This window comes from Papio anubis, chromosome 3 (genome assembly GCF_008728515.1).
Source record: "Papio anubis isolate 15944 chromosome 3, Panubis1.0, whole genome shotgun sequence".
NCBI classification, from domain to species: domain Eukaryota; kingdom Metazoa; phylum Chordata; class Mammalia; order Primates; family Cercopithecidae; genus Papio; species Papio anubis.
In genome coordinates this window covers 176855097-176882265 of record NC_044978.1, presented here as the reverse complement: position 1 = coordinate 176882265, position 27169 = coordinate 176855097, and the positions used below count along the sequence as shown (strand labels likewise).

At 45.4% G+C, this 27169-nt stretch overlaps 1 protein-coding gene across 1 annotated transcript in view; it reads left to right on the top strand.

Moving 5' to 3' along the window:
• Positions 1–4918: 4918 nt before the first annotated feature.
• OTOP1 (otopetrin 1) overlaps positions 4919–27169 on the top strand; it is a 37266-nt gene continuing 15015 nt past the window's right edge. Inside the window, exons 1-3 of the mRNA XM_003898476.5 lie at positions 4919–5321; positions 17683–17819; positions 24982–25040. Of these exons, the coding sequence (XP_003898525.1) occupies positions 4919–5321; positions 17683–17819; positions 24982–25040 (599 nt within the window). The remainder of the gene's footprint in view (positions 5322–17682; positions 17820–24981; positions 25041–27169) is intronic.

Genomic DNA, 27169 nt, shown 5'->3' with positions numbered 1-27169 from the left:
TCTGGCCTCCCAAACTGTGAGAGAATAAATTTTCATTGTTTTAAAGCCACCCAGTTAGTGGCACTTTGTTACACCCATCCTAAGAAATGAATACACTTGGCTGTGCTTGGTGGCTCACGCCTGTAATCCCAGGACTTTGGGAGGCCGAGGTGGGTGGATCACGAGATCAGGAGTTTGAGACCAGCCTGGCCAGCATGGTGAAACCCCCATCTCTACTAAAAATACAAAAAATTAGCCAGGCGTGGTGGTGTGCACCTGTAATCCCAGCTACTTGGGAGACTGAGGCAGGAAAATCACTTGAACCCAGGAGGCAGAGGTTGCAGTGAGCCACGATCACGCCACTGCACTCCAGCCTAGGCGATAGAGTGAGATTCTGTTTCAAAAAAAAAAAAGAAAGAAAGAAAAGAAACGGATACACTAACTCTTTTGTTTTTAAAAATACTGGAATTACATAGCTACCACCAAAGGTGACTGGGGGCAAAATGTTCTAATTGCCCCTTGAGACCTTCTATTATCTCTGGTAGCTGAGTGTGCCAGGGGGCCTCTGGCCTTGTGAAATCCCATCATCTTCACTGGAAGAAGGGAGCTCATGCGATCTTTAAAAAGTCAGGAAACAACAGGTGCTGGAGAGGATGTGGAGAAATAGGAATGCTTTTACACTGTTGGTGGGACTGTAAACTAGTTCAACCATTGTGGAAGACAGTGTAGCGATTCCTCAAGGATCTAGAACTAGAAATACCATTTGACCCAGCGATCTCAATCCTGGATATATACCCAAAGGATTATAAATCATGCTACTATAAAGACACCTGCACATGTATGATTATTGCAGCACTATTCACAATAGCAAAGACTTAGAACCAACCCAAATGTCCATCAATGATAGACTGGATTAAGAAAATGTGGCACATATACACCATGGAATACTATGCAGCCATAAAAAGGATGAGTTCATGTCCTTTGTAGGGCCATGAATGAAGCTGGAAACCATCATTCTGAGCAAACTATCACAAGGACAGAAAACCAAACACCGCATGTTCTCACTCATAGGTGGGAATTGAACAATGAGAACAACTTGGACACAGGGTGGGGAATATCATGCACTGGGGCCTCTTGTGGGGTAGGGGGACAGGGGAGGGATGGCATTAAGAGAAATACCTAATGTAGATGATGAGTTACTGGGTGCAGCACACCAACATGGCACATGTATACATACGTAACAAACCTGCACGTTGTGCACATATACCCTAGAACTTAAAGTATTTAAAAAAATTAAAAAAAGAAGGGAGCCTATGTCTGAGGGCAGCATGTCTGCCTGTCCATCTGCGTGGTACTGAATCATCATTGGGAGGCAGCTGCCTGGTCAGAACGTTTCAAGCTTTTACACTGATTGAGCCATGCCACACAGTTCTCAGGACACAGTGTGAGCAGGGGTAAGATGTGCCAAATGTGGTGAAAACAGAAGGCCTGGGTGCCACCAGCATCATTTCTGACCCCTTGTATCTGCCCACCACAGAGCAGGGGTCAGTCATAAGAAATTGGGGGCCCCGTGTGGCTCAGATTTTTGAAAAAAAATCTCACCGGTGGAAGGCAGAACACAGTGTGGGTAAATCTCTGATTTATTTATTTGTTTGTTTGTTTGTTTATTTATTTATTTATTTATTTATTTATGTATTGAGATGGAGTCTCACTCTGTCATCCAGGCTGTAGTCCAGTGGCACAATCTTGGCTCACTGCAACTTCTTCCTCCTGGGTTCAAGCGATTCTCCTGCCTCAGCCTCCCAAGTAGCTGGGATTACAGGTGCGCACCACCACACTGGCTAATTTTTGTATTTTTAGTAGAGACAGGGTTTCATCATATTGGCCAGGCTAGTCTCGAACTCCTGACCTCAAGTGATCTGCCTCGACCTCCCAAAGTGCTAGGATTACAGGCTCTCAGTTAGTTTTAACATTGTCTTGAGATTACAATAAAGGGGGCTGACTTTAGCCTCCAGAAACTTTCATTTCATTGCTTCTTAAAAAAAAAATGCAGGCCAGGCGCGGTGGGTCACGCCTGTAAACCCAGAACTTTGGGAGGCCAAGGCAGGTGGATCACAAGGTCAGGAGTTGAGACCAGCCTAGCCAGCATGGTGTACTAAAAATACAGAAATTAGCCGGGCATGGTGGCAGATGCCTGTAATCCCGGCTACTCAGGAGGCTGAGGCAGGAGAATCGCTTGAACTTGGAAGGCAGAGGTTGCAGTGAGCCAAGATTGTGCCACTGCACTCCAGCCTGGGTGACACAGTGAGATTCCATCTCAAAAAAAAAAAAATGCAGAGAGCCCAGAGACAGGCATTCCACCTGATTTTCAGATGGTGACTGAGTGCTATTTATCTTTGTACGCAGCGGGTTAAGGTACTGCTAGCTACTGGAACATTTCAGACTTGCGGTGGCTTAGCACAATGGAAGTTTATTTCTCACTTGTGTAAGGTCCAGCTTCGGGAGAGGAAGCTGCCTCACCGGTCACTGGGGAGACAGGCAGACTGCCTCTTCCATCTTCAGCTCAGGGCCCCAGGTTGCTCTAGCTGTTGATGTTGGCATCCATTGGTAGGAAGAGGAGGGGAGAATGTGGAGGGTTCCTAGTAGGTTTGCTGGATCCTCTTCCTGGACTGCCTTTCCAGACCCTGCTCCCTTCCGCCTGGCCATCCACTCCTAAGCCTAAAGAATGTACAGGAGGCCTGACGCAGTAGCTTGAGCCTGTAATCCCAATGCTTTGGGAGGCTGAGGTGGGAGGATGGCTTGAGCCCAGGAGTTTGAGATCAACCTGAACAACATAGCGGGACCGCTGTCTCTACAAAAAACAACAAACAAACAAACAAACACAAAAAGCCAGGCGTGGTAGCACACACCTGTAGTCTTAGTTATTGGGGAGGTTGAGGTGGGAGGTGCACTTGAGCTCCAGAGTTCCAGGCTGTAGTGAGCTATAATCACACCACTTCATTCCAGCCTAGGAGACATAGGGAGACCCTGTCTCTATTAAAAATAAAATAAAGAAAGAAAGAAGACTGTGCAGGTGTTGCCTCCTCCCTGAACCTCTCAGCCTTCCTGCAGACCTGGGTTCCTCCCAGGCCCCTCTTCTAGCCCTGCTTAAGGGTGCTGTGCTGCTTACTGTGTCTCCACCCCCAGTCTCCTAGAAGTTGAGGGCTAATTCTCACAGGTCATGCTCCCCAGCTTCCCAGTGAGGGCTCATTAGCTGTTTGTCTATTGCTGTTTCTCTACCTGAACATCAGCTCCACCTGAGCAGAGCCTTTCATAGCTGAAACCCCAGCGCCTAGAACAGAGACCAGCAAATGATTCATAAGTCAACACATAAATATGTGTTGATCAAATGAATGAACGCATGAATTGGAAGAATGATGGTGGCAAGGCAAGGTCCCCCAGGTTGACTCCTTGCCAGCCCAGGGCTACCCGCCCCTCCTTTACTAGTCAGGACCTGCTATTGCAATTTGCTGCACTCAGCGCAAAACAAAAATATGGGCCCTCTTGTTCAAAAATTAAGAATTTCAAGACGTCAAGAGCCTTAAACCAAGAGGGAAAGGGTTGTCTTCCGGGGCCCAGCCCTGGGCTGCTGCGCGGTGGGATGTGGACTCGCCCTCGCCTGGCTCCCAACTCCCCTCTCCAACCTGCGGCTGGGGTCCGGCGCCTCCTGTCAGCCACGCCCGACCCGTAGGATGCTCTTCTGCAGAAACTTCCCAGACCTCCACTTAGCGGCACCCCAGCGGGGAGCCCTGGCGGACGCAGTCCCCTTCCGGGAGCAGGCGGGTGCCAGGCGGGCACCGGGGCTTTGGAAGGGGCTGGTGGAGAGGCTTGGACGCGGGTAGCCCCAGGGCAGACCCCGGGGCGTCCCCCATTCCAGCTCCTCTTGGTCCAGAATGGCTGCCGCTCCTCTGGGAGAGGGTACGGGATGGTCTCTTCTTAGAAAGTGGCTCAGGTCTTATTCCGCTTGGGGGCATCTCGCAGCCAACGCACAGGCACAACAGACGGACAAACAGAAAAACCCACAGAAGGCGGCCCCTCCCCCAATTCAGAGAGCTAGTGACGGGCGTTCCTCCACCCCTAACCAGACACACCCGAAGACGGACGGCTAGAGTGACCCGCACAGAGAAGACAATACAGAAATACGCAGGGACGAGGACAGACCGAAGGACGTTCGGACACGGACCCAGGCAGGATCACCTGGACCTCTGGGTTCCCCAGCGGAGACCCTCGGGGAAGGCCCAGAGCATCGCACGCCCCTGTGGAGCCCCGGGCACCCCCCTTGGCAACAGCCACCCCCACCCCCACGCACACCCCCTCGGGCTGGCTCCAGGAGACCCCCTCTCCCCAGCCCCACAACCCCGCGACCCCGGGAGGCACCTCTCGTCACCCAGCGTTTCCGGGGCGCCCGGACAGGGGCAAGGTGGGCGGGGGTCGGCGCAGGGGTGAGGGCTGCAGACCGCGAGCAGGGGCCGGGCGCGCGGGGGGAGGTGCGGGAGGACGCGCAAGCGTCGCGGCAGCGCTGGCCTGTGTCCCAGGAATCAGGAGCCGGGAGCTGTCCGCGTGGGTCCCGGAGCGGGCAGGGGGTTGCCCGGGGCGTTGCCCAGTGAGAGGCAGTGGGCAGGGGAGCTCGTAGAATCCTGGGTCAGCGGGGTGGGGCGCTGGGTAAGTGGACAGGGTGGTACCTTGACGGAGGACAAAGGGGCTGAAGAGGCGAGGGAGAGCGTCGGGAGGTGACAGGAGAGGGAGCAGGTTGGCAGAGGCGTGGGGTAGGAACAGGAGGGGAGGTGAAAAGGGGGGTGCTGGTTGGCAGAGGCGTCGGGGCAAGGACAGGAGCCAGGAGCGCAGGCGGAGCCCGACGGCAGCCACCCCCGGGACCAGACTTGGCGCGGGTGTCTCCAAGATGCTCGAGGGCCTGCGGTCGCCCGCCTCGCCACGGGCAGCTGCGAGCACCTCGGTCGCGGGGTCGTCGGGGCCCGCGGCCTGCCCGCCTCCCTCCCCCTCGGCCCCGAGGTCCCCGGAGTCCCCGGTCCCCCGGCGGGGCGGTGTGCGCGCCAGCGTCCCACAGAAGCTGGCCGAGACGCTGAGCAGCCAGTATGGGCTGATCGTGTTCGTGGCGGGGCTGCTGCTGCTGCTGGCCTGGGCGGTGCACGCCGCGGGCGTGGGCAAGAGCGACCTGCTGTGCTTCCTGACGGCGCTCATGCTGCTGCAGCTGCTGTGGATGCTGTGGTACGTGGGCCGCAGCTCCGCGCACCGCCGCCTCTTCCGCCTCAAGGACACGCACGCCGGCGCCGGCTGGCTGCGCGGTGAGTCCAGGCACCGGGCGAGCGGGTCTCAGCCTCCTCGCCCGCTGGCTGCATCCTGAGGCGGCTCTGCGCATTTCCCACCGCTGCCGTCTTCCCTTCAGCCTTTTCTGCCTTGGTCTCTGTGCATCTTTCCTTGCTTTCCCTTCTGCCCTTCTTTCCTCTCTCTCTCCCAGACGCTTCCATCATTACAGCTACAGTTACAGAAATCTCTCCAGTCCTTCCCTGGCTTAAAGCCATGCAGTGGCCCTACTGACCCCATGATGGAGGCCACACTCCCTCTCCTGGCACTCAGGGCCTTCTAGCATCCGACCCCTGAGGGCCCGTTTCCTTTGATCCCCTCCTTTGTTCTCATCCTGTCCTGGGGTCATTCTCGCTGACTTTCTTCTTCCTTCGCAGGATCTCTGCCTCTGCACACTTGGCACCTTCGGTTCCCTCCTCCAGGAATGTCTTTTCCACTCTCCCGCCTGCCTCCCTGCTTTCCGAGACAGGGTTCAGGCCTCACCCCATTCTTCCCGCGAAGCTTCTTCGACCCCCTTCTCCTCCCCGCTTTGCAGGTCTGACCACACGCCCCCAGCCCGCACTGGGCCCCAGTGTTCTTGTCGACATGTCTGTACCCTCCACTCCACTGGGGAGCTCTGTGATCCCTGTCTCTCGGTCCTAGAGCCACCTCAGGGCCTGGCACGAAGTGGGTGTTGAGAAAATGAGGGGGGGATGAATGAAGTAATGAATGCGTGGATGCAGAGTGGGGCAGAGAGGGATAGAGGCTCCTGCTGGTATTCACAGGTATTGACTGAAATTGTCAAGATAGGAACTTTCCCTTCCTCAAGGGGCTGCCACTTATTTTTTTTATTTTTATTTTTTTTTGAGACAATGTTGCTCTATTTCCCAGGCTGGAGTGCAGTGGCACAATCACAGCTCACTACAGCCTCTTCTTCCTGGGCTCAAACAATCCTCCCACTTCAGCCTCCTGAATAGCTGGAACTGTAGGCACACATGGCCTTGCCCGGCTAAGTTTTGTTTTATTTTGTATAGATAGGGACTCGTTGTGTTGTCTTCTGGTCTCAAACTCCTGACCTCAAGGGATCCTCCTGCCTTGGCCTCCCAAAATGCTGGGATTATAGGCATGAGCCACTGTGCCTGGCTGGGGCTGACAGTCTTGAATGGGAGACAGATGTGGTGCAGGTGAAAGGGAGGAGGTCATGGTGAGCATGCTTGTGAAGAAAGCCTCTGTCTGAGTAACCTTCCTGGGAGAGGCTGAGTGCATTTCACACCATGTGGTCCAGACACATCACACATGGCCACTTGGATTCTCATATTAGACCTGAATTTAAATCTCCATTAGAGTGGGGCTTCCGTGTTCCTTGCATGCATGAGCCTGGGCAAGTTACTTGATTGCCTCCCTTACTCTGAACCCTGGTTTCAGCATCTGTAGAACAGGGATCCCGCACTGGATAGGATCCAGTGACTGACGAGGTGGCTGCCCAGCACACACTAGGCCTCCTTTCCACATTTCTTTCAAAGGTCCTGGCCAGATGCCACCTTCTTTCCAAATGCCTGGCAGGAATTACTCCTCACTTCCATGGGCCACCATGACCTTCCTTCTGTAAAGGTCTTTTGGTCTTTGTCCATTTCTGCCTTGTATTATGACTATTGGATATGAACCTTATCATCCAGATGAGATTTTAGGCTTCTTAGGCTCAGGGACTGGATCTAGTATCTTGCTTTTGGGAAAATTTGATACCATTGCAGGCTGGCCCAAATTCCTGTTCTGAAAATGGTTGTTTTAGGGAAGTTCATGGTTTTGTGACTCTGTGAATGACAGTGAATCTGGTACTATTTAAAACAAGGCACAAAGTGTTGTTTTAGGGTATTGACTTACACAGGCTAAAAAGGATTATACACATGAGCCTTTACCTGTGCTTTCCTGCAGTCAAAGCCCCCTTTTCTGTTCCTCACTTCTTTTTCTCCTCCATCCTTTTTTCTCCCTTCTTCCTTCCCTCCTTCTCCTTTCCTTTCTTCCTCTTCCCTCCCTCCCTATTTCTTCCCCTTCCTTCCTCTCTCACTTTCCTTCTTTTTTTCTTTTCTTTTCTTTTCTTTTCTTCTTCTTCTTTTTAAGATGGAGTCTTGCCCTGTCTCCCAGGCTGGAGTGCAATGGTACAATCTTGGCTCACTGCAACATCCATCTCCTGGGTTCAAACGATTCTCCTGCCTCAGCCTCCCGAATAGCTGGGATTATAGGCACCTGCCACCATGCCCAGCTATTTTTTGTATTTTTAGAAGAGATGGTGTTTCATCATGTTGGCCAAGCTGGTCTCAAACTCCTGACCTCATGATCTGCCTGCCTCGGCCTCTCAAGATTCTGGGATTACAGGTGTGAGCCACCGTGCCCGGCCTCCCTTTCCTTCTTTTTTTCCTCATTTTCTTTCTCTCTTCTCCTCCTTCATCCTTTCTTCCTCTCTTCCTTCCTCTATCCTCTCCACCATCCCTCTTCCCTCTCTCTCTCTTTTCTTTCTCTTCCTTCTTCTCTTCCTCTCTCCCCTGCTGTTTTTTTGTTTGTTTGTTTGTTGTTTTTTGTTTTTGTTTTGGTTTTTTTTTGATGGAATCTCACTCTGTTGCCCAGGCTGGAGTGCAGTGGCTCGATCATGGCTCGCTGCAACCTCCACCTCCAGGGTTCAAGTGATTCTCCTGCCTCAGCCTCCTGAGTAACTGGGACTACAGGTGCACACACCACCGCACCCAGCTAATTTTTGTTATTTTTTAGTAGAGACAGTGTTTCACCATGTTGGCCAGGTTGGTCTCGAACTCCTGAGCTCAGGTTATCCACCTGCCTTTGCCTCCCAAAGTGCTGGGATTACAGACGTGAACCACCACACCTGGCCTGGTACATTTAGAATGTTCTCCTTCTCCTTCTCCTTCTCCTTCTTCTTCTTGTCAGTCTGTGCTTATCCAAGGAATGCTTTTCTTTATATTGAAGTGCAGTTAACTTCCCAGAACCATCATCCTCTTCCCTGGAGCTTCTATCATAATTCATTTATTCATCATCCATCCATCTCATGCCATCCATCCAGGTTGACTCCGAGCATTGGCGCCTGAGTCTATGGGTGAACGGTTGCACCATTTCCCAAGATTGGGAAGCCAAAGGGAAGAGCAGGGTGGGGACACAAAACCAATGACATGTTACATTTCTCTTCTGGACATGCTACGTTTGAGGTGTCTTTGGGACACTAAGTAGAGAGGGAATAAATGGGCGAGGTAGAGAGAGCATGTGATAGGTGTTCAGTAGATGGTGGCTATTTAGACATTCAGGGAGTTTCCTCATAATAATGTAATTCAAGTGAGGTGTGTGTATCACGGAAATGGTGTTGGCTCTGGAAGGCTTGACTTGAGGTCTCAGCTCTATCACCTTCACCTTTCTGAGTCCTGCTTTCCTCATCAGTAAGATAAGAATCCCAGCCTTTCTGGGAGGAGCTGAGGGATGTTGAGAGAAGCAGTTTGCAAAGACCTGGCCATTCCTGTGGGTTCATCAAAGCAGCAAGAAGCTAATTATTAGTGTCGGGAGGCCCTGGTGCCAAAAGGAAGCACTCCAACAGGGACTAGGGTTTCCTCTGGAATTCTAGCTGGAAAGACAGGTTTGACCCAGGAACTCAGCTCTGCCCTGGTGCTGGTGACAATCTTAGATCAATTGGCAGAGGGCAAATCCCTCAGGAAAAAGAGGAGTGATCCCCAAGATCCATTCTGGGGTCACTATGAGAGTCTTGCTTAACTGCATGCATTTTCTTACATATTTATTTTCTTAGATGAAATTTCTGGTCCAATGGAAAATATAGACATAGTGTCACAATTTCAACACAAACAAGAGAACGTTGCTGCCAAAAAATCAGATGCAAGCTTGGCTTTCATTCAGACTGTGCGTGGAGGGTATCATCCTCCTTGAGCATTTACAGGCCCCTAGAAAGAGTGGTGGCAGGAGGAACAAAAGGAGGGTCAGTCTAGAAGAGAGAAGAATGAGGAGGTCAGAGTAGAAAGTGCTGCTGCCTTGCACCTGTCAGCTCCAGGTGACATCCTCTGTCTTTCCTCTGTCTTTCAGCAAATAAGAGTCATTTCCTCGGGGAAGCCTCTCCTGATAGTTTCAGACCAGGGGCAGCTCCCACGTTGTATGGTCTCATAGCACTCTTCATTTTCTTTCTAGCACTAATCAAGCAGGAGATTGTATTATTCAGTGACTGTTGGGGTAGCTGGACTGAGCCCCTAAAGACAGAGACCCTGTCTGAATGTGCTTACCATTGTATCCTGAGCTCCTGGCATGGTGCTTAACATGTAGTAAATACCAATTCATATCTACTGAATAATAGAATGAATGAATGAATGAGTGGATGGATGGATGGATGGATGGATGGATGGATGGATGGATGGATTGACGGATGGATGACTAGATGCGTGAATGCATAAGTGAATGATGATAGAAGCTCCAGGGAAGAGGATGATGGTTCTGGGAAGTGAACTGCACTTCAATATAAAGGAAAGCATTCTAAAGTAAGCACCAGGCCAGGCGCGGTGGCTCACGCCTGTAATCCCAGCACTTTGGGATGCTGAAGTGGGCAGATCACCTGAGGTCAGGAGTTTGAGACCAGCCTGGCCAACATGGTGAAACCCTGTCTCTACTAAAAATATAAAAATTAGCTGGGCATGGTGGGGTGCCTGTAATCCCAACTACTCAGGAGGCTGAGGCAGGAGAATTGCTTGAACCCAGGAGGCAGAGTTTGCAGTGAGCTGAGATTATGCCACTGCACTCCCGTCTGGGGAACAGAGTAAGACTCCATCTCAATAAAATGAAATGAAATAAAATAAAATAAAAAATAAATAAAGTAAGTACCAGCTGGTGATGGAAGAGTGCGCTTTGAGAGATGTTGAGCCTCCCAGCCCTGGGTTTGTCCAAGTAGAGGTCAGATGGCTGCCAGTCATGATGCATTGGAAAGCATTCTTGCATGGGATAGAATGTAGACTAACTCTGTGAGACTTTCCACCTCTAAGAGGGGGGTTCAAGATTCTAGCCTCCTAGGAGGGATTTGGGTGCCTACCAAAGAGGAGGGGGGTCCCTCTGCCATCACTAGATGGGTACCCTAGGTAGTCTTTGGATTATTCTCAAGTATTGTAGCTGGTAAACTTTCTAATTGATTCTAATGCATCGACTTTTTCTTGGCAATTGAGTGATGACAATAACATCCTGCTTATAGAACTTTCTAGGTAAGGAACACTGTTCTAGGCGACTTCCATGTAATGACTCACTTAATCTCCTCAGCACCCCTATGAGATAGGTGTTATTACTGTCATTACATCTTAGAGATGGGGAAACTGAGGCAAAGGTAAGTTACATAACTGCCCAAGGTCATCAGCTAATAAGTGGTAGGAATTGGGCAGCTGGCCTCTGCCACTCTATGTTCCACTGTCTTTTAGAGCATGATTTTTGTCAATATTCCATGTACATCCAACATTGTATACTCTGTTTTGAGGTATGCAAGATTTTATATACATATAAAAACAAGTTCATTGATTGTATGATTCAATTCTTCTATGTCTTATATTTTGTCTACTTGATCTATCTAGTTCTGAAATTTTCCATTCTTTTTTTTTATTACCAGCAGTTAAATATATAAAGCAGGGAGGCTGAGGCAGGAGAATCCCTTAAATCTGGAAGGCAGAGGTCGCAGTGGGCAGAGCTTGGACCATTGCACTCCAGCCTGGCCCAGAAGAGCGAAACTCCATCTAAAATATATATATAATATATATGTATAATATATATATTTATTTATATTTATATATATTTATACATATATGTGTATATATAAAGCAAAAACTGTTTTATTTGGGCACACATGTGGCTGTTATATCTTCCTCATACAGTCTGTCTTTTATCATATGTAGTGACAAAGGAGGAGGGATTCTTTATCCTACTTACTACATTAAGTTTAAATTCTGTATGGTCTGATATTAATATTGCCATTCTGACTTTCTTTTTGTTTGCATTATCTGATTCCTCTTTGTCCACTACTTTATTTTAAACCTTTATTACTTTGTTAAAAGTGTGATTTGTGTAAAGATCATGTAACTAGGTTTTGTTTTTAATTCAATCTTCCTATTGTTGCTTACTACCTAGTGGGAGGATTTAGATCATTCTAATTTACAGTAATAATTTATATATTTGACTTTTTTGTTTCCATTTTTCTTTACGATGTTTATGATGATATATTTTACATTCTGAATTCTTCCTTTTCCTTTTCCACATTTTTGCCTTTTTTGAGCATTTGAAATATTTATTGTGATTTTTTTATTCCATTAATGGCCATTTTTTTTTCTTTCCTTACTCTCATAATCAGATGCATATTACTTCTTTCTTTTTTTTTTTTTTTTTTTTTTTTTTTTTTTTTTGAGACAGAGTCTTGCTTTGTCGCCCAGGCTGGAGTGCAGTGGCATGATCTCAGCTCACTGCAACCTCCACCTCCCAGGTTCAAGTGATTCTCCTGCCTCAGCCTCCTGAGTAGCTGGGGCTACAGGTGCCCATCACCACACTGGGATAAGTTTTTGGTTGAGACGGGGTTTCACCATGTTGGCCAGGCTGGTCTCGAACTCCTGACCTCAAGTGTTCCGCCCATCTTGGCCTCCCAAAGCGCTGGGATTATAAGTATGAGCCACCGCGCCCAGCTGCCTATTACTTCATTCTTATTTGAAAACAAAACATTGAACATTTCCCTCAGCGAGCCACACCGTGTCCCAGTCCAAGATGCTTGCTGCTCCCACATCCTCTCTATCTCATGGGATGGGACCTTTAGCGTGCGTTTGCCTCCCTATTCCTTTCCCTTCCTCCCTCTCCCTTTCTGTTTATTTACCATGAAGGCTTTCAAAGGTTTTTCTTTGTTCCGTATCCAGTCCTTCTCCAACTTAGGTTTTGTTGTTGTTGTTGTTGTTTTTGGCGGTTTTTTTTTTTTTTTTTTGAGACAGAGTCTCTCTCTGTCACCCATGCTGGAGTGCAATGGCACAATCTTGGTTCACTGCAACCTCTGCCTTCCGGGTTCAATTGATTATCCTGCCTCAGCCTTCTGAGTAGCTGGGACTACAGGTGCTTGCCACCACACCTGACTAATTTTTGTATTTTTAGTAAAGACGGGGTTTCAGCATGTTGTACAGGCTGGTCTCGAACTCCTGACCTCAGATGATCTGTCTGCCTCGGCCTCCCAAAGTACTGGGATTACAGGTGTGAACCACTGCACTCGGCCGAACTTAGGGGTTTTGTAGAGATGGTTAATAGAATTTCGCCTCAAAATGTCTATTCTGTATGACAAGTCTTTATAGGGCATGTAAATTACACATCTCAGGCAGTTTATCCATTTGAATTTAAGTTCTTTTCTTCTTTTCTCTCCTATTAATCTAATTATCTATCTCTATCTGTCTCTCCATCCTTTATGCCTCCAGCCTTCCACAAAGTTGATTGGTCACTGTAATTTGCTCTCCTTTTCATCTTCCCCTCTTTTGGGGACTCTCTTCCAGTTCCAAGCTGTTTGGTTAAAGTCCTTTGTCAGATGAGTTATGTGCATGACAGTTTTCTCTCACCCTCTGTTCTCTGTTCAACAGTCACCTCCTCTCCTGTCCATGTACCTTCAACCTCAGTCCCCTTTTCTGCTTTACTTTTCTTCATGCACTTAGCACTTCCTGACATTCCTTACATGTCTACTATTTACTGGTTTATTTTTTGCCTTCCCCACTAGATGTGAAACTCCTCAAGGCAGATACTCTGTTTTATTGACCTTTATCTCTTCAGTGCCTGGGACAATGCCTGGCCCATGGTTGCTGCTCAATAAATACTTGTGGAAAAATTTACATTTTGTATATCTTCAAACATCGTTCTGCCTTTTGCTCTGACACGTGGGCGACATCTTAGCTGGGAATAAGGTTTCTGAGGTGCAGTCCTTTCCTTGTGGCAGATTCTTCCATTGTCTTCTGGTTTCCCAGGCTGCACAGAAAAAGTCTGTTGCCAGCTCATCTCTCTGATATTTCGTGCACACCCCAACTTATGCAATATTATACTTGTATATTTTTGTTTCTATAGCAATCTCGTATGTCTGTCTTTGAGCCCTCCGCACAATGTCTCATGCATAGTAGGAGTCCCCAAGATATTTGTTGTATAAATAACTGGGTGAATGAATCCATGGATGAATGGATGAACACAGGAAGAAAGGGAGGACTTAAAGAGTATAAGAAAATATGTAAATGTTTATTACTGAACCCTTGACATGTCAACCACAGAGATGGTTTAGACCAGTAGTTTTCAAAGTGGGGCCTAGATTAACAGTGGCAGCCCCACTTGAAAACTTGTTAGAGATGCAAATTTTGGGGGCCCCGCGCAGACCTACTGAATCAGAAACTCTGGAGGCAGAGCCCAGAAATTTGTGTTTTAACAAGCCCTCCAGATGATTCTGATGCAGGCTCCAGTTTGAGAGCCACTGCTGTAGACCATCCTCATTTTCTGTATGGGATCCTGAGGCTGGGAGCAGGAAGTGACTCACGTGTTCTGTGAGTGTCCAGGTTCCTATAGTTTCAGGCCTGTGCTCTTGCCACTCAACCACGCTGCCTCACCTCATCTTGCTATGTTTTTTTGTAATTAAAACCAACCACGTATTTGTCAAAACATTTCAAAGCACTGGGATCGAATCTCCACTCTTACAAAGTTTCTGATTTCATTGGGGCATTTCCAGGATTAAAAAAAAAAGTGAGTTAGAGTTGTTTCTATAAGGCTTTGAGCAGTGGAAAAGTGCCAGGCGATTGCATTACTTTTCAGAGGAGGCTTCTCAGGCTGGAGCTGTAACGTTATAGCCCAATGTTATGGCTCATGCCCTCCTCTCTGCTCAGTGCCTTAATGCACGTCCTACATGATCCAGTTTCCTCCTGTTGGTGGGAGCAAATGTGTAAATGACAGTCAATGCTAGCCCAGGAGAGAGATGAGGATCTCTGACTTGATCAAGCGCTCATGATCACAGCCTTTTTCTCACTAATTTCTTCATTTGTCACCAAGTGTCTTTTTAATGTATTTTGTATATTCCTTTCCAGTCTTTTTTATATGCATATTTTTTATTAGTTTGTTTTTATATTTTGGGCAAAACCATGCTCATTATCTTATCAAAGATTGCTTCCTTTCTTCAGTACATCTAGCACAGGCCCTTCCTCAGCTACTACTCTAGAGCCCTTACTCATCTTTTTTTTTTTTTTTTTGATATGCTTTCAGCTGGGCTCAGTGATTCATGCCTGTAATCCCAGCACTTTGGGAGGCTGAGGCAGGTGGACCTCTTGAGGCCAGGAGTTTAAGACCAGCCTGGCCAACATAGCAAAAACCTGTCTCTACTAAAAATACAAAAAATTAGCTGGGCATGGTGGTGCACGCCTGTAATCCCAGGTACTTAGGAGGTTGAGGCACAAGAATCACTTGAACCCACGAGGTAGAGGTTGCAATGAGCCAAGATCATGCCACTGCACTCCAGCCTGGGTGACAGAGCAAGACCCTGTCTCAAATAAATAAATAAATAAATGTTCTATTTTAGAAAAACTTTAGATTTATGGAAAAGTGGCAAAGATAGTTCAGAGAATTACTGTATACCTATATGACCTGCACACTCTGCACTCTAATTTCTTATTTATATATATATTTTTTGAGACAGAGTTTCACTCTTGTTGCCCTGGCTGGAGTGCAATCACGTGATCTTGGCTCACTGCAACCTCCACCTCCCGGGTTCAAGTGATTCTCCTGCCTCAGCCTCCTGTGTAGCTGGATTACAGGCATGTGCCACCATGCCTGCTAATTTTGTATTTTTTAGTAGAGACGGGGTTTCTCCATGCTGGGCAGGCTGGTCTCGAACTCCTGACCTCAGGTGATCCACCCACCTGGGCCTCCCAAAGTGCTGGGATTACAGGTGTGAGCCACCGCACCCGGCCAGCTGCACTCTTACTCTTCAGAGAACAGGATTTTAGGATTAGAGTAGATTTTTGAGTAGAACAGTGACGTTCTTAGATTGCTCCTTTTTGAAAAAGCTTCTAGAAGCCTTCTGTTGATTGGACCAGGCTTCGTTGATTGTATATCATTTGTCAGACTCTGGGCTATGGGGTGGGTACAGTGATGAACAGCACCTGCCTTCTAGTTTTACCTTCGCAACTCAACAGTAGAATTTATTTATTTATTTAGAAATAATTTTTATGTAATTTTTGGGTAGAAATGGAGTTGCTTAGGCTCTTGGCCTCAAGTGATCCTCCCGCCATGGCCTCCCAAAGTGCTGGGATTACAGGCATGAGCCACCATGCCTGGGCTAGAATTTATTTTATTAACATATTTTTAATCACGGTAAAACATGCATTTATATATATAAGATTTACCAGCTTACCAGTTTTTAAGCGTACAGCTCAGTGGTGTTAAGTACATATACGCTGCTGTGCAACCAACCTCCAGAAGGTTTTCATCTTGCAAAACCGAAACTCTGTCCTCATTAAACACTAACTCCTCATTCTTCCCTCCCTCCAGCACCTGGCAACCACCATTCTACTTCTGTCTATGAATTTGCTTACATTTGATACCTCATATAATGAAATCCTACAGTATTATCCTTTTGTGGTTGAGTTTATTTTACTTCGCATAATGTCCTCATGGCTCATCCATACTGTATCGTGTGTCAGAATTTCCTTCCTGTTTAAGCTGAATAATACTTTGTTGTATGTCTATACCTCATTGTGTTTATCCATCCATCTGTTGATGGATGCTGGGTCGCTTCCACTTTTTGGATACTGAAAATAATGCTGCTACGAACAGGAGAATACAGATATCCCCTCGGGTCCCTGCTTTCAATTCTTTCGGGTATATACTCAGAAGTGGAAATGCCAGATCATGCCGTAATAGTGTTTTGAATTTTTTGAAGGCCCTCCCTACTGTTTTCTATAGTAGCTGTGCCACTTTACATTCCCACCAACAGAGCACTATTTCTCTATATCCTCACCAATGCTTGTTATTTTCTATCATTTTCTTCTTCTTCTTCTTCTTTTTTTTTTTTTGATAGTAGCCATCCTGATAGTGTGGTGGTATTTTTGTAGTTTTGATTTGCATCTCTCTAATAATTAGTGATGGTGGGCATCTTTTCATATACTTGCTGGCCATCTTTATGTCTTCTTTGGAGATATGTTTATTCAAGTCCTTTGCCAATTTTTAAATTGGCTTTCGTCATTGCTGATTGATTGATTTTTGGAGACGGAGTTTCGCTCTTATTGCCCAGGCTGGAGTGCAATGGCGTGATCTCAGTTCACTGCAACCTCTGCTTCCCAGGTTCAATGGATTCTCCTGCCTCAGCCTCCCAAGTAACTGGGATTATAGGCATGCACCACCATACCCGGCTAATTTTTGTATTTTTAGTAGAGACGGGTTTCACCATGTTGGCCAGGCTGGTCTCCAGCTTCTGATCTCAAGTTATTCACCCTCCTAGGCCTCCCAAAGTGCTGGGATTACAGGTGTGAGCCACTGTGCCCAGCCCACTATTGTTGATATATAAGAATTCTCTATAAATTCCCTCATAGTAGCATTATTTTCAGTATCCAAAAGGTGGAAGCGACCCAGCATCCATCAACAGATGGATGGATAAACACAATGAGGTATAGACATACAACAAAATATTATTTGGTTTAAAAAGGAAGGAAATTCTGACGCATGATACAGTATGGATGAGCCATGAGGACATTATGCGAAGTAAAATAAACTCAAGTACAAAAGGACAGTACTGTACGATTTCATTATACAAGGTTTTTAGTGTAAACAAATCTGTATATTGTGGATATTAATGACTTGTTAGATATATAATTTGCTAATGTTTTCTCCAGTTCTGTGGGTTGTCTTTCCACTTCATTGGTAGCGTCCTGTGATATGCAAAAATTTTTCATTTTCATGTAGTTCAGCTTATTTATTTTAATTTTTGTTGCTTGAATTTTTGGTGTCACAGCCAAGAAATTATTGCCAAAGCCAATGTCATGAAGCTTTCCCCCATGTCTTCTTTTACAAGGTTTATACTTTTATTTTAGATCTTTTATCTGTTTTGAGTGAATTTTTGTATATGGTGTAAGGTGAGGGTCCAACTTCATTCATTTGCATGTGGATATCCAGTTTTCCCACCACATTTGTTGAAAAGACTGCCCTTTTCCCATTGAATGGTCTCGGCACCCTTGGGAAAAATCATTTGACCATATACATAAGGGTTTAATACATAATAGAAATTATTTTGAAATGACATCAATGTATATTAATGCAATGCGTGTGTTTCCACTTCCCCTTTCATCCCGCATTTAGGTAGTATCACATTGTTTGCAGTCATTACCATCATCCTGGGATGCCTTAAAATTGGATACTTCATTGGATTTTCAGAATGTTTATCAGCCACTGAAGGAGTTTTCCCTGTCATGCATGCAGTGCACACTTTGTTGCAGGTAAACCACTGATGTTTATTTATGTTGTCTCATTCCTGTGAAGTGTCTCCCAGGGTATGTAGAAACTTGTAACATCAAGACGTGCAGCAAGTGGAGCCAGTGTGAGCAGCTGTGGACTGCTCAGCCAGTCCCAAGGTGAACTGAAGCCTTTCTTTGAGGCTTAGTTCTTCAGCTGCCTCCATTGCAAAATAAAAGTCTGTGTCCCCATGGCCGTTTCTGCAGGGATCCTATGAGGCAGGACTTCTAATGTTGAAGAGTCAGGAAATTCTGCCAAGCCAAAGTCTACAGTAAAGGCTTGAGGGAATTTTATTTTCTGGGTATGTAACAGCTTTATTGAGAGAATTCACATGGCATATAATTCGCCCATTTAACATGTGCAATTTAATGGTTTAGTCTGTTCATAGAGTTATGCAACATTGCCAAAATCAGTTTTATTTATTTTTTATTTTTTAAAAATTTAATATTCTTCCTACCTAGAAACCTTGTGCCCTTGCAGTGCCTCCTCTGGGTCATGGGAACACTTTTGTTTCCTCATTTGGGGATTAAAATCTTTTAGAAATGTATGAGGATGTTTTCCCGTAGCACCAGTAAACTTGGTGTGGCTCAGAAGTAAGGATTTGATAAACATGATTTAAATACATAGCTCAGGGTCACAAAAATCTCCTGGTTGAAAAGAATGTTAGATGGGCCTTCAGGGTAGTGTTCGCCCTTGGCAGAAATCCGTGGTAATGTTATCAGAGTCAGGATCTGAATTGTGGAATTGTCAGCCTCATTTGTTTTTCTTTTTTATTGCATATGTTTAAGGTATACAACATGATTCTTCTATATTCCTATCCGTAGTGAAGTGATTACTACAGTCAAGCATATTTATGTCTGTCATCTCACATAGTTGCCTTTCTTTTTTTAGGTATGGTAAGAGCACCTAGAATCCATTCTCTTAGCAAATTTCCAGTATACAATACAATATTATTATTATTATTATTATTATTTTTTTTTTTTGAGATGGAGTCTGGCTCTGTCGCCCAGGCTGGAGTGCAGTGGCCGGATCTCAGCTCACTGCAAGCTCCGCCTCCCGGGTTCACGCCATTCTCCTGCCTCAGCCTCCCGAGTAGCTGGGACTACAGGCGCCCGCCACCTGGCCCAGCTAATTTTTTGTATCTTTTTAGTAGAGACGGGGTTTCACCGTATTAGCCAGGATGGTCTCGATCTCCTGACCTCGTGATCCGCCCGTCTCGGCCTCCCAAAGTGCTGGGATTACAGGCTTGAGCCACCGCGCCCGGCCTACAATACAATATTATTAACCATAGTCTTCAAGTTGTGCATTACATCTCTAGAATTATTCATCTTACATATTTGCAACTTTGTACCCTTTGACCAAAATCTTCTAATTTTTCCCCTCCAACCACCATTCCACTCTTTATGTTATTTTTATTTATTAATTTAATTTAATTTTAGAGACAGGGTCTTGCTCTGTTGCCCAGGGTGGAGTGCAGTGGTGCCATCATGGGTCACTGCAGCCGTAAATTCAGCTCGAGTGATCCTCCTGCCTCAGTCTCCCTAGTAGCTAGGACTACAGGCCCACGTCACCATGCCCAGCTTCTACTGTCTGTTTTTATGCATTTGATTAAAAATGTTTTTCTAGATACCACATATAAGTGAGATTATGCAGTATTTTTCTTTCTGTATCTGCCTTATTTCACTGAGCATGATGTCCTCCAGATTTGCCCATGTTGTTGCAAATGGTAGGCTCTGCCCTCATTCTTTTCTAAGGAAGAAGTTGGAGCTCAGAGAAGACAAATGACTTGCTCAAAGTCACTGCAGAGACACAATGATTATTTTCTTCCTGACAAGTCACCCTGGAAGACCATGAACTTGTCCTAGTGATCCTGCCATTGCTGGAAATAGTTTTGAGTTCCCACTGTGGGAATGTTCTTTGGAAAGTTTTCTACCGCTAGAAAACCAGGGATGCCATTTTTAAAACTTCATCTTTTACCTAAAGTGGCCTTCAGTTTGTATCCCCAGCTGACTTACCAGATAGCACCGGATGACCTTAGAGTGTTTCTCTAGATCAAACACATTCTTGAACAGTGAAGCTAACAGACAGAACATGCCCAGTGAGCCTGGAAACAGTTTAACTCAGTGGTGGCACAGTGGGATCGCTGGGGAGCTTGCTGAGGGGCTCATTTGGAGGGGCTACCTTGCACTTGAAAGCTGTTATGGACTGAGTGACTGAGTTGTATCCCCATGAAATTCATATGCCGAAATCCTCATTCTCAGTCCCTGAGCATGTGACTGTATTTGGAGATAGGGTCGTTTAGAGGAAATTGAGGTTAAATAAGATCATTAGGGTGGCCCAAATTCAATATGCCTGGTGTCTTTATTTTTCATTTTTTTTGAGACGGAGTCTTGCTTGTCGCCCAGGCTGCAGTGCAATGGCATAATCTCCGCTCACTGCAACTTCCGTCTCCTGGGTTCAAGCAATTCTCCTGCCTCAGTCTCCCAAGTAGCTTGGCTTACAGGCACCTGCCACCATGCCCAGCTAGTTTTTGTATTTTTAGTAGAGATGAGGTTTCACCATGTTGGCCAGGCTGGTCTCGAACTCCTGACCTCAGGCGACACACCTGCCTCGACCTCCCAAAGTATTGGGATTACAGCGTGAGCCACTGCGCCTGGCCTTAGTGTCTTTAAAGAGGAGAGAAGGACACAGATGCACACAGAGGGACAGCCATGTAAAGACACTGGAGGAAATTGACCACCTACAAGCCGAAGAGAGAGGCCTCAAAAGGAAACAACCCTGCCAACACCTTGATCTTGGATGTCTAGCCCCAGGACCCAGAGAAGAGAAATTCCTGTTATTGAAGCTGATGGTCTGTGGTCCTTTGTTATGGAAGCCAGAGCCGATCAAAGATAACTGGCTGCTCATTCCAGGGGAGCCAAATCCCATGAAGACAAAGCCTTACAGTGATTCAGTGACAATGTGGGAAGCTTTAATGAGACCAGAAAGAACTGCATTCTTTCTTTCATTCATTTTTCACGCAGTTCATCTTTAAGTACTGGGTGAACATTGTTCTCAGCATGGGGAATACAAGGGTGCAAAGCCATGGTCTGTGGCACACACCATGAGGGTGTCAGTTAGGTGACAGACAGTCCCCAAAACAGTGACAACACTGGGCTCAGTGCTTTGACCAGAGTGTCCCAGAGCAATGAGGGAACACAAACAAGGGCATTTAGGCAGCTTGGCGTGAGGGTCGCTTTCTGCCAGGGAAGGTCCCAGAACCATCTGTGAGAGAGGGAGGAGCACAGGGGTAGAGGGTCAGAGGCCACTGGAAGAGAGTGTCTTTGGGACGTGCAATCTTTCCTCACAGTGGGGTAGGGAGAGGATGTGTGGGCACAGGCTGGATTCGCGGTTTGGTGTAGGGCTTGTAAGCTTGCACTCTGGTCAGATTGCATGACTCTGGCTCTGATCACAGCTTTGTGACTTCAGGCAAGTTACTTAACTTCTCTGGGCCTCATGGGTCTTACCTGCGAGGTGGGGACAATCACAGTACCTACTTCATCAGCTCATTGTATAGATTTAAAGGCACAGGTGTATGAAAAGCACTTAACACAGGGCTAGGTGTGCAGCAAATTCTTGGTCAAGGCTGACCATCAGCTAGGGGCTTGAGTTTCACCTCGAGGGCAATGGGGAGCCACTGAAGGCTTTAGGCAGAAGAATGACCGGGACAGATATGAATTTTCAAAATATCCCTCTTAGTTGGTGGGTTGGAGATCCTAGCTTCCTAATTTAAGGCATTTTATTGGCCTGGCAAGTCAATGAATTAATCATTCTATACCTGTTGGACACTTACCATGTGCTTTTGCTACATTAGATGACTGGAGAATGGAAAACAGTATACACACACACACACACACACACACACACACACACACATATATGTAATAATTAGGCGCTCTTCTAAAAAACAGAGTATTTATTTTAAAATTGTGGCAAATACTGTAAAACCTGTAGATACCAGGATGAAATCACTTTTGTCAGACCCAGGCAAAACAGGCCTAGGAAAGCACCAAGGAGAGAGGACTCCTGCCTATGTGTCTGAGATACAAAGTGTTTCCAAAGACTTTCTAAAAACCTTTCATGCATCTCCTGCTTTGATGAAGCTAGACATTACTAGACATTCTTTAGGACTGCAGTAAAGCAGATAAGATGCTCCTGGAAGAACTCTTGCCCAGCACTGGCATCTCCACCAATGAACCGATGACAACTCTGGCTTTGAGCCTCTAGAACCAATGAACTCTGTTTCTCAGTGAATTATGTAAATCTCTCTTTGCTAATAACAGCTCCTCCTTACCCTTCCCTCACCAAATGCACTGGTGGCTTGCCATTCCATGCATTCTGGATTGTAATTCCTATTTCTATTTCCAAGGAAATCCAACATATTTAGAGATAATTTTCTCTAGTGTCTTTTCTTTTTAGGTTGACAATCACATAACATCTACCATCTTAGTCATTTTAACTGTAGGGTTCAGTAATGTTAACTACATTCACTTATTGTACAACCAATCTGCGGGCCTTTTTCATCTTGCAAAACTGAAACTCTGAGCCCACTAAACAACTCTCTATTTCCTCCCCTTCCCCGGCTGTTGGCAAACTCTGTTCTACTTTCTGTCTTTATGAGTTTGACTATTCTAGATGCCTCATTCAAACTGAATCATACAGTATTGGTCTTCTCATGTCTGGCTTATTTCTCACAGCATAATATTCTCAAGGGTCATCCATGATGTAGCACATATCAGAATTTTCTTCCTTTTTAAGGTTGAGTGAAATTCCATTGTATGTCTATACCACTGTGAAAGGAAAATAAATCTTGGGACCCCAAAATCACTAAACCAAAGAGAAAAGTCAAGCTGGGAACTGCGTCAGGCAAACCTGCCTCCCATTCTATTCCTAAATAAGATAGCTACACAGATTTTAAAGATTTTAAAAAGCTACAAACCTCCCTCACAATTTGTCCACTGGGAAATTCCTTGTGGGATCCAAGATCTTTACTCTAAAACAGTTGTGTTAAATTTCACCCTCACAATGTAAATGGATAGCTGATCTTCACAGGCACAGGACAAAGGACAAAGCTCAAAGTCAGCCCTCTGCTCACCTGCGACAAATGCATACCTGATGGCTTCTTGTGCCCTACATTTGTTTTATCTTAGTAGAAACGCAGTTTCACCGAGCTAGACGGATGTGTAAGCGACTATTCCTCTACCCCCTTCACATGAGAATGACTGATCAAAGACTCAAAAGAATGCAACCATTTGCCTCTTATCTACCCACACCTTTATAAAAACATTTCTTCCTTGTTTCACAGTATTTTTCCTTTCTCTTTAAAATATTGAAGACCTCAAAATCATCTGTAAAGAAAGGCATAGACATGTCTCCCAGGTGCGTGTCCTTAATCTTGGCAAAATAAACTTCTAAACTGATTGAGACCTATCTCAGGTACTTTTTGGTTTATATTACATTTTGATCATCCACTCATCCATCAGTGGGCACTTGAGTTGCTTCTACCTCTTGGCTATTGTGAATAATGCTGCTATGAACATGGGTGGACAAATATCTTTGTGAGAACTTGCTTTCACTTCTTTTGGAGATATGTGTGTGTGTGTGTGTGTGTGTGTGTGTGTATCCAGAAGTGGTATTGCTGGACCATATGGTAATTCTAAAAAAAAAGCAAAAAGCATTTATTTTAAAAATATAATGTAACATCACTGAGAAAAAATGGAAAAGATAATAAAAACACACCTGTAAGCAAATCAACTGTAACCAGCATTTGCTATTGTTTTTATGTATTTCCTCCATTCCTTGTACTTAAAGTGTACATTCTTCTCAAAGTTTCTGGGTGTAGAATTTTCTATTACAAGTTTTTCACTAAAAAAAGGTTTCAGTGTTGGTAGGTAGTTTTTATAAAAAGCATCAATTAAATGGCTGTCTAATTTCAAATCATTGATAATTGCTAATTAACTGTTTCCCTATTATTGGGCTGAATGCTTTAACAGGAGTCACTGCTGTCTGTTTTTATTACTGGATGTTTCAAGACAGTTAATGCCCTGAGTGTGTTTTCCTGAGTAAGACGGTAAATCTTAGGTAAAAGAATGTGAAAGAGGTGATATGTGGATATTTATTTTATTTTGTACTGTCTGATTTTATTTTTGTGACTCTTAATTAGAACATAAAGATTAAATGAGACAAATTTATAAAATGCCTAGCGGTATTTGGCATGCAGTAGGTGCTCAATATGTGTTTATCTCTAAAATAAAGCCCAAAACATTTTAGAAGCCCAAATAATGCCTGGTATATAGGAGGAGCTCAGACAATGTCAGTGAATTCGTGAGTGAACAGTGGAGAATATTTATTGAAAACATACACGCTTCTTCAGGTGCTAGTCTAAGTGATTGACATGGATCATTTCATTTAATTGCTCACAACACCCTCTAGGGTAAGTCCCATCATCCCCATTTCAAAGACGGGAAAACAGATTCAGCAAGGTTCCCCGACTTGTCCAAGGCCATGGGTTATTCAGTGAGGAAGTCAGGATTTTCACAGGTGTGTTACTATATAGAATCCCTGATTTCAATCCCTTCCCTGTATTGCTGCTAGGACTGCATAACCGGGGGACTGTTAGCATATGTAATAGACTGAAATAAAAAACCAGCCCAAATCAATTTCATTATTCATTTAAAGCTCTCAACATTTCCTTTCTGGCCACTGGCACACAGTAACTGTACAGTGAATATTTCTTGGGTGAAAACTAACAAGTGATATAAACCAGTTATAGGATTAATGTCAGGCAGGCTACTACTTCCGTACCCTGTCCCACAGCAGACATCCTAAATCAATCACCGCATCTCACAGAAGACACAGAAGACATCCTTAATGAATTGCAGCACCGTTTCTTCCTGAACCAAGAGGCCTCACTTTATTTTTCTGCACAGTAGTCCTGGATCATTGTCCCCACTGGGGAGTGGCACTGCCACCTAAGATGGAGCAGGGGGTCACTGATGTCCCAGCATTTTCTCATACCTTTTCTTTGAGTTTTATAGCTTCTCAAGTTTGCAACCGTAATGATGAGTGTATCACCAAGTTTTCTTTTCTTTCTTTATTTCCATCTAGGTATATTTTCTTTGGGGGCATGCAAAGGATATTATCCAGTCTTTCAAAACACTGGAAAGGTAAAAAGTGTGGGTAATTGCTTTATATGTTGAATTTGGCATTCATTTAGAATGATCAAAATTCGTCACTGCCATCTCGCTTTGATGATAAAAACAGACCAACTCTCCACTCAGTCCTGAAAGCTGAGCCCTCACTTACGGCAGAGAGAAGAGGGTTTCTGCCTTTGGCTTCTCCATGGGACGAGTCCAGAAGTAGCATGAAGTGGGTTTGAATTTTGAATTTGAGTCTGTATCTTAGAATTTGAATTTTGAATTTGAATTTGAAATTCAGACCATTTTGAATTTGAGTCTGTATCTTAGACACTTTTCCCTTATGACCCTCAGTTTCCTCATCTATGAAATGGAGATGAAGGGAAGAAAATGTAATTTCTTTTTTTAACCCTCATAAATTCTCAATTGAGATGCTGTCCTGAAAACAAAGGTCAGATTAACAAGAGAAAAACTAACAGGAGTTTATTGACACTTGCCGTGTGTGCATAATGTGGGAGGGGGACCTCAGTTCTAACAAATTTCTGTTAAGGCAGTGGTTTGGGGGCCTTGCTTAGATAGTATTTTAACGAAGAGCCATAAATCTTATAAGGACAAGACCAAGCTAAGTTTGCTCCCAGATTCTCCTATCTCTGCTGACCTCATTTCTGAGCTGGTAAGAGCCCAGAGCTGTCCCCAGTAAGAACAAAACTCACATCTCTGTCTGTATGCAGGAAAGGAAGGGGAGGTAGCAAGATCTTTTGTTTTCGTGAATCGCCATCCTGCCATCAGGCAGGCACAGGGAGAGGCAATGTCCCCTGCGTTTTTAACCTTCTGCCACTTGACAATCTTCAGTATCATGGAGAAGAATCTATTGGTTTCTTTCAGAGAAAATAACGTAGCCTGCCTCAAGGACTGAATGAAGGAATTGATGTAAAGCACTATGTAACAGGCACTCAGCAAGTGTAGGATCTGTTATAGGTCCACCCACCACCCTCCCAGGGGATTGTGAGGATGAAAGGAAAGAATCGACAGGGTAATGGAGTGAATCTCCTAACTGCAAGGTGTTGTTACCGTGTAAGAAAGCACCATGTGCACACACACAGATGAAGGAAACATACACTGAGATTAGAAATGGCTCATGAGAGCCTTCCCTTTACAGTAGTCTGGGACTGTCAAATCCAGTGATGAGAAAGGCAGCCTGGCATGGGAAAATGACATCTGCCCTTGGTTTGTGGACCATTTCCACATCAAGCCAACAGGAGGCTGCCAGCTTGCAGGGAGCTTGCGTGGCGGAACAGCTTACAGCCATGCGTGGCAACAGTGCTACCTCCTTGAGTTCCATGGGCCTGGGACTGGATAGTGCCATTTGGACCAGGAAAAAGGAGAGAGGAAAGGGGAGCTGTGTGCATTATTAGTAAAAGAAAAGCCAGTCAGTATGAGGCAAACAGCATTGTCTGCGTTTGTCAAAGGCTCTATAGAATGCCTCCCAGATGCTTTGGGGAAGGCTGGCCATGATCTACAGCAACTGGGCAAGCGCAAGGGGCAAGCAGATTGGCAAACACCTGACTCAGACACCCTGGGATTCTGTTTCCTTCTCCAGTTGTGCTTGGACATTATGCCAAAGGAAGCCAGGATTCAAATGAGGCAAGGTTTTGCCTGCAGTTTCCCGTGAGAGTCCCAGAGAGATCAGCTGAGGTTAAAACGGAGAGAAGAGGCAGGGTCAAGGCTGAGGACGCAGGTGCACCATTTTTCCCATGGGCAGATCATGGTTGAGGGGTCTCTTTGTTTGTCTCCTTTTAGTAAATTTTCATCCCTCTAGCTCTGCTTCCAAGACCCAGCTTCTTTGATGTTCTATAGGCATTGAGTTGAGTACTGGCAAGTTCAAGACTAAGGCTGAATGCCAAGACTCTGTGGTTTTGGAAGGTTCCATGGATCTGCCCCTCCCAGCCAGGCAGGGGACCCACCCAGAGCCTGAGCTGCCAGGTGAAACTGGAATCACGCTTCCTGTGGGCCTCTGCTTTCCAATTAGGAGTGATCAATTCCACAGAAAGTTTTAAAGAATCCCTCTCTCAAATCACCAGTGTTTGCTGCACCTGCTACCTGCAAGGCACGTTGCTAAGTACCCTGAAAGCTACCAGTGTGAATACACCTTAAGCCTG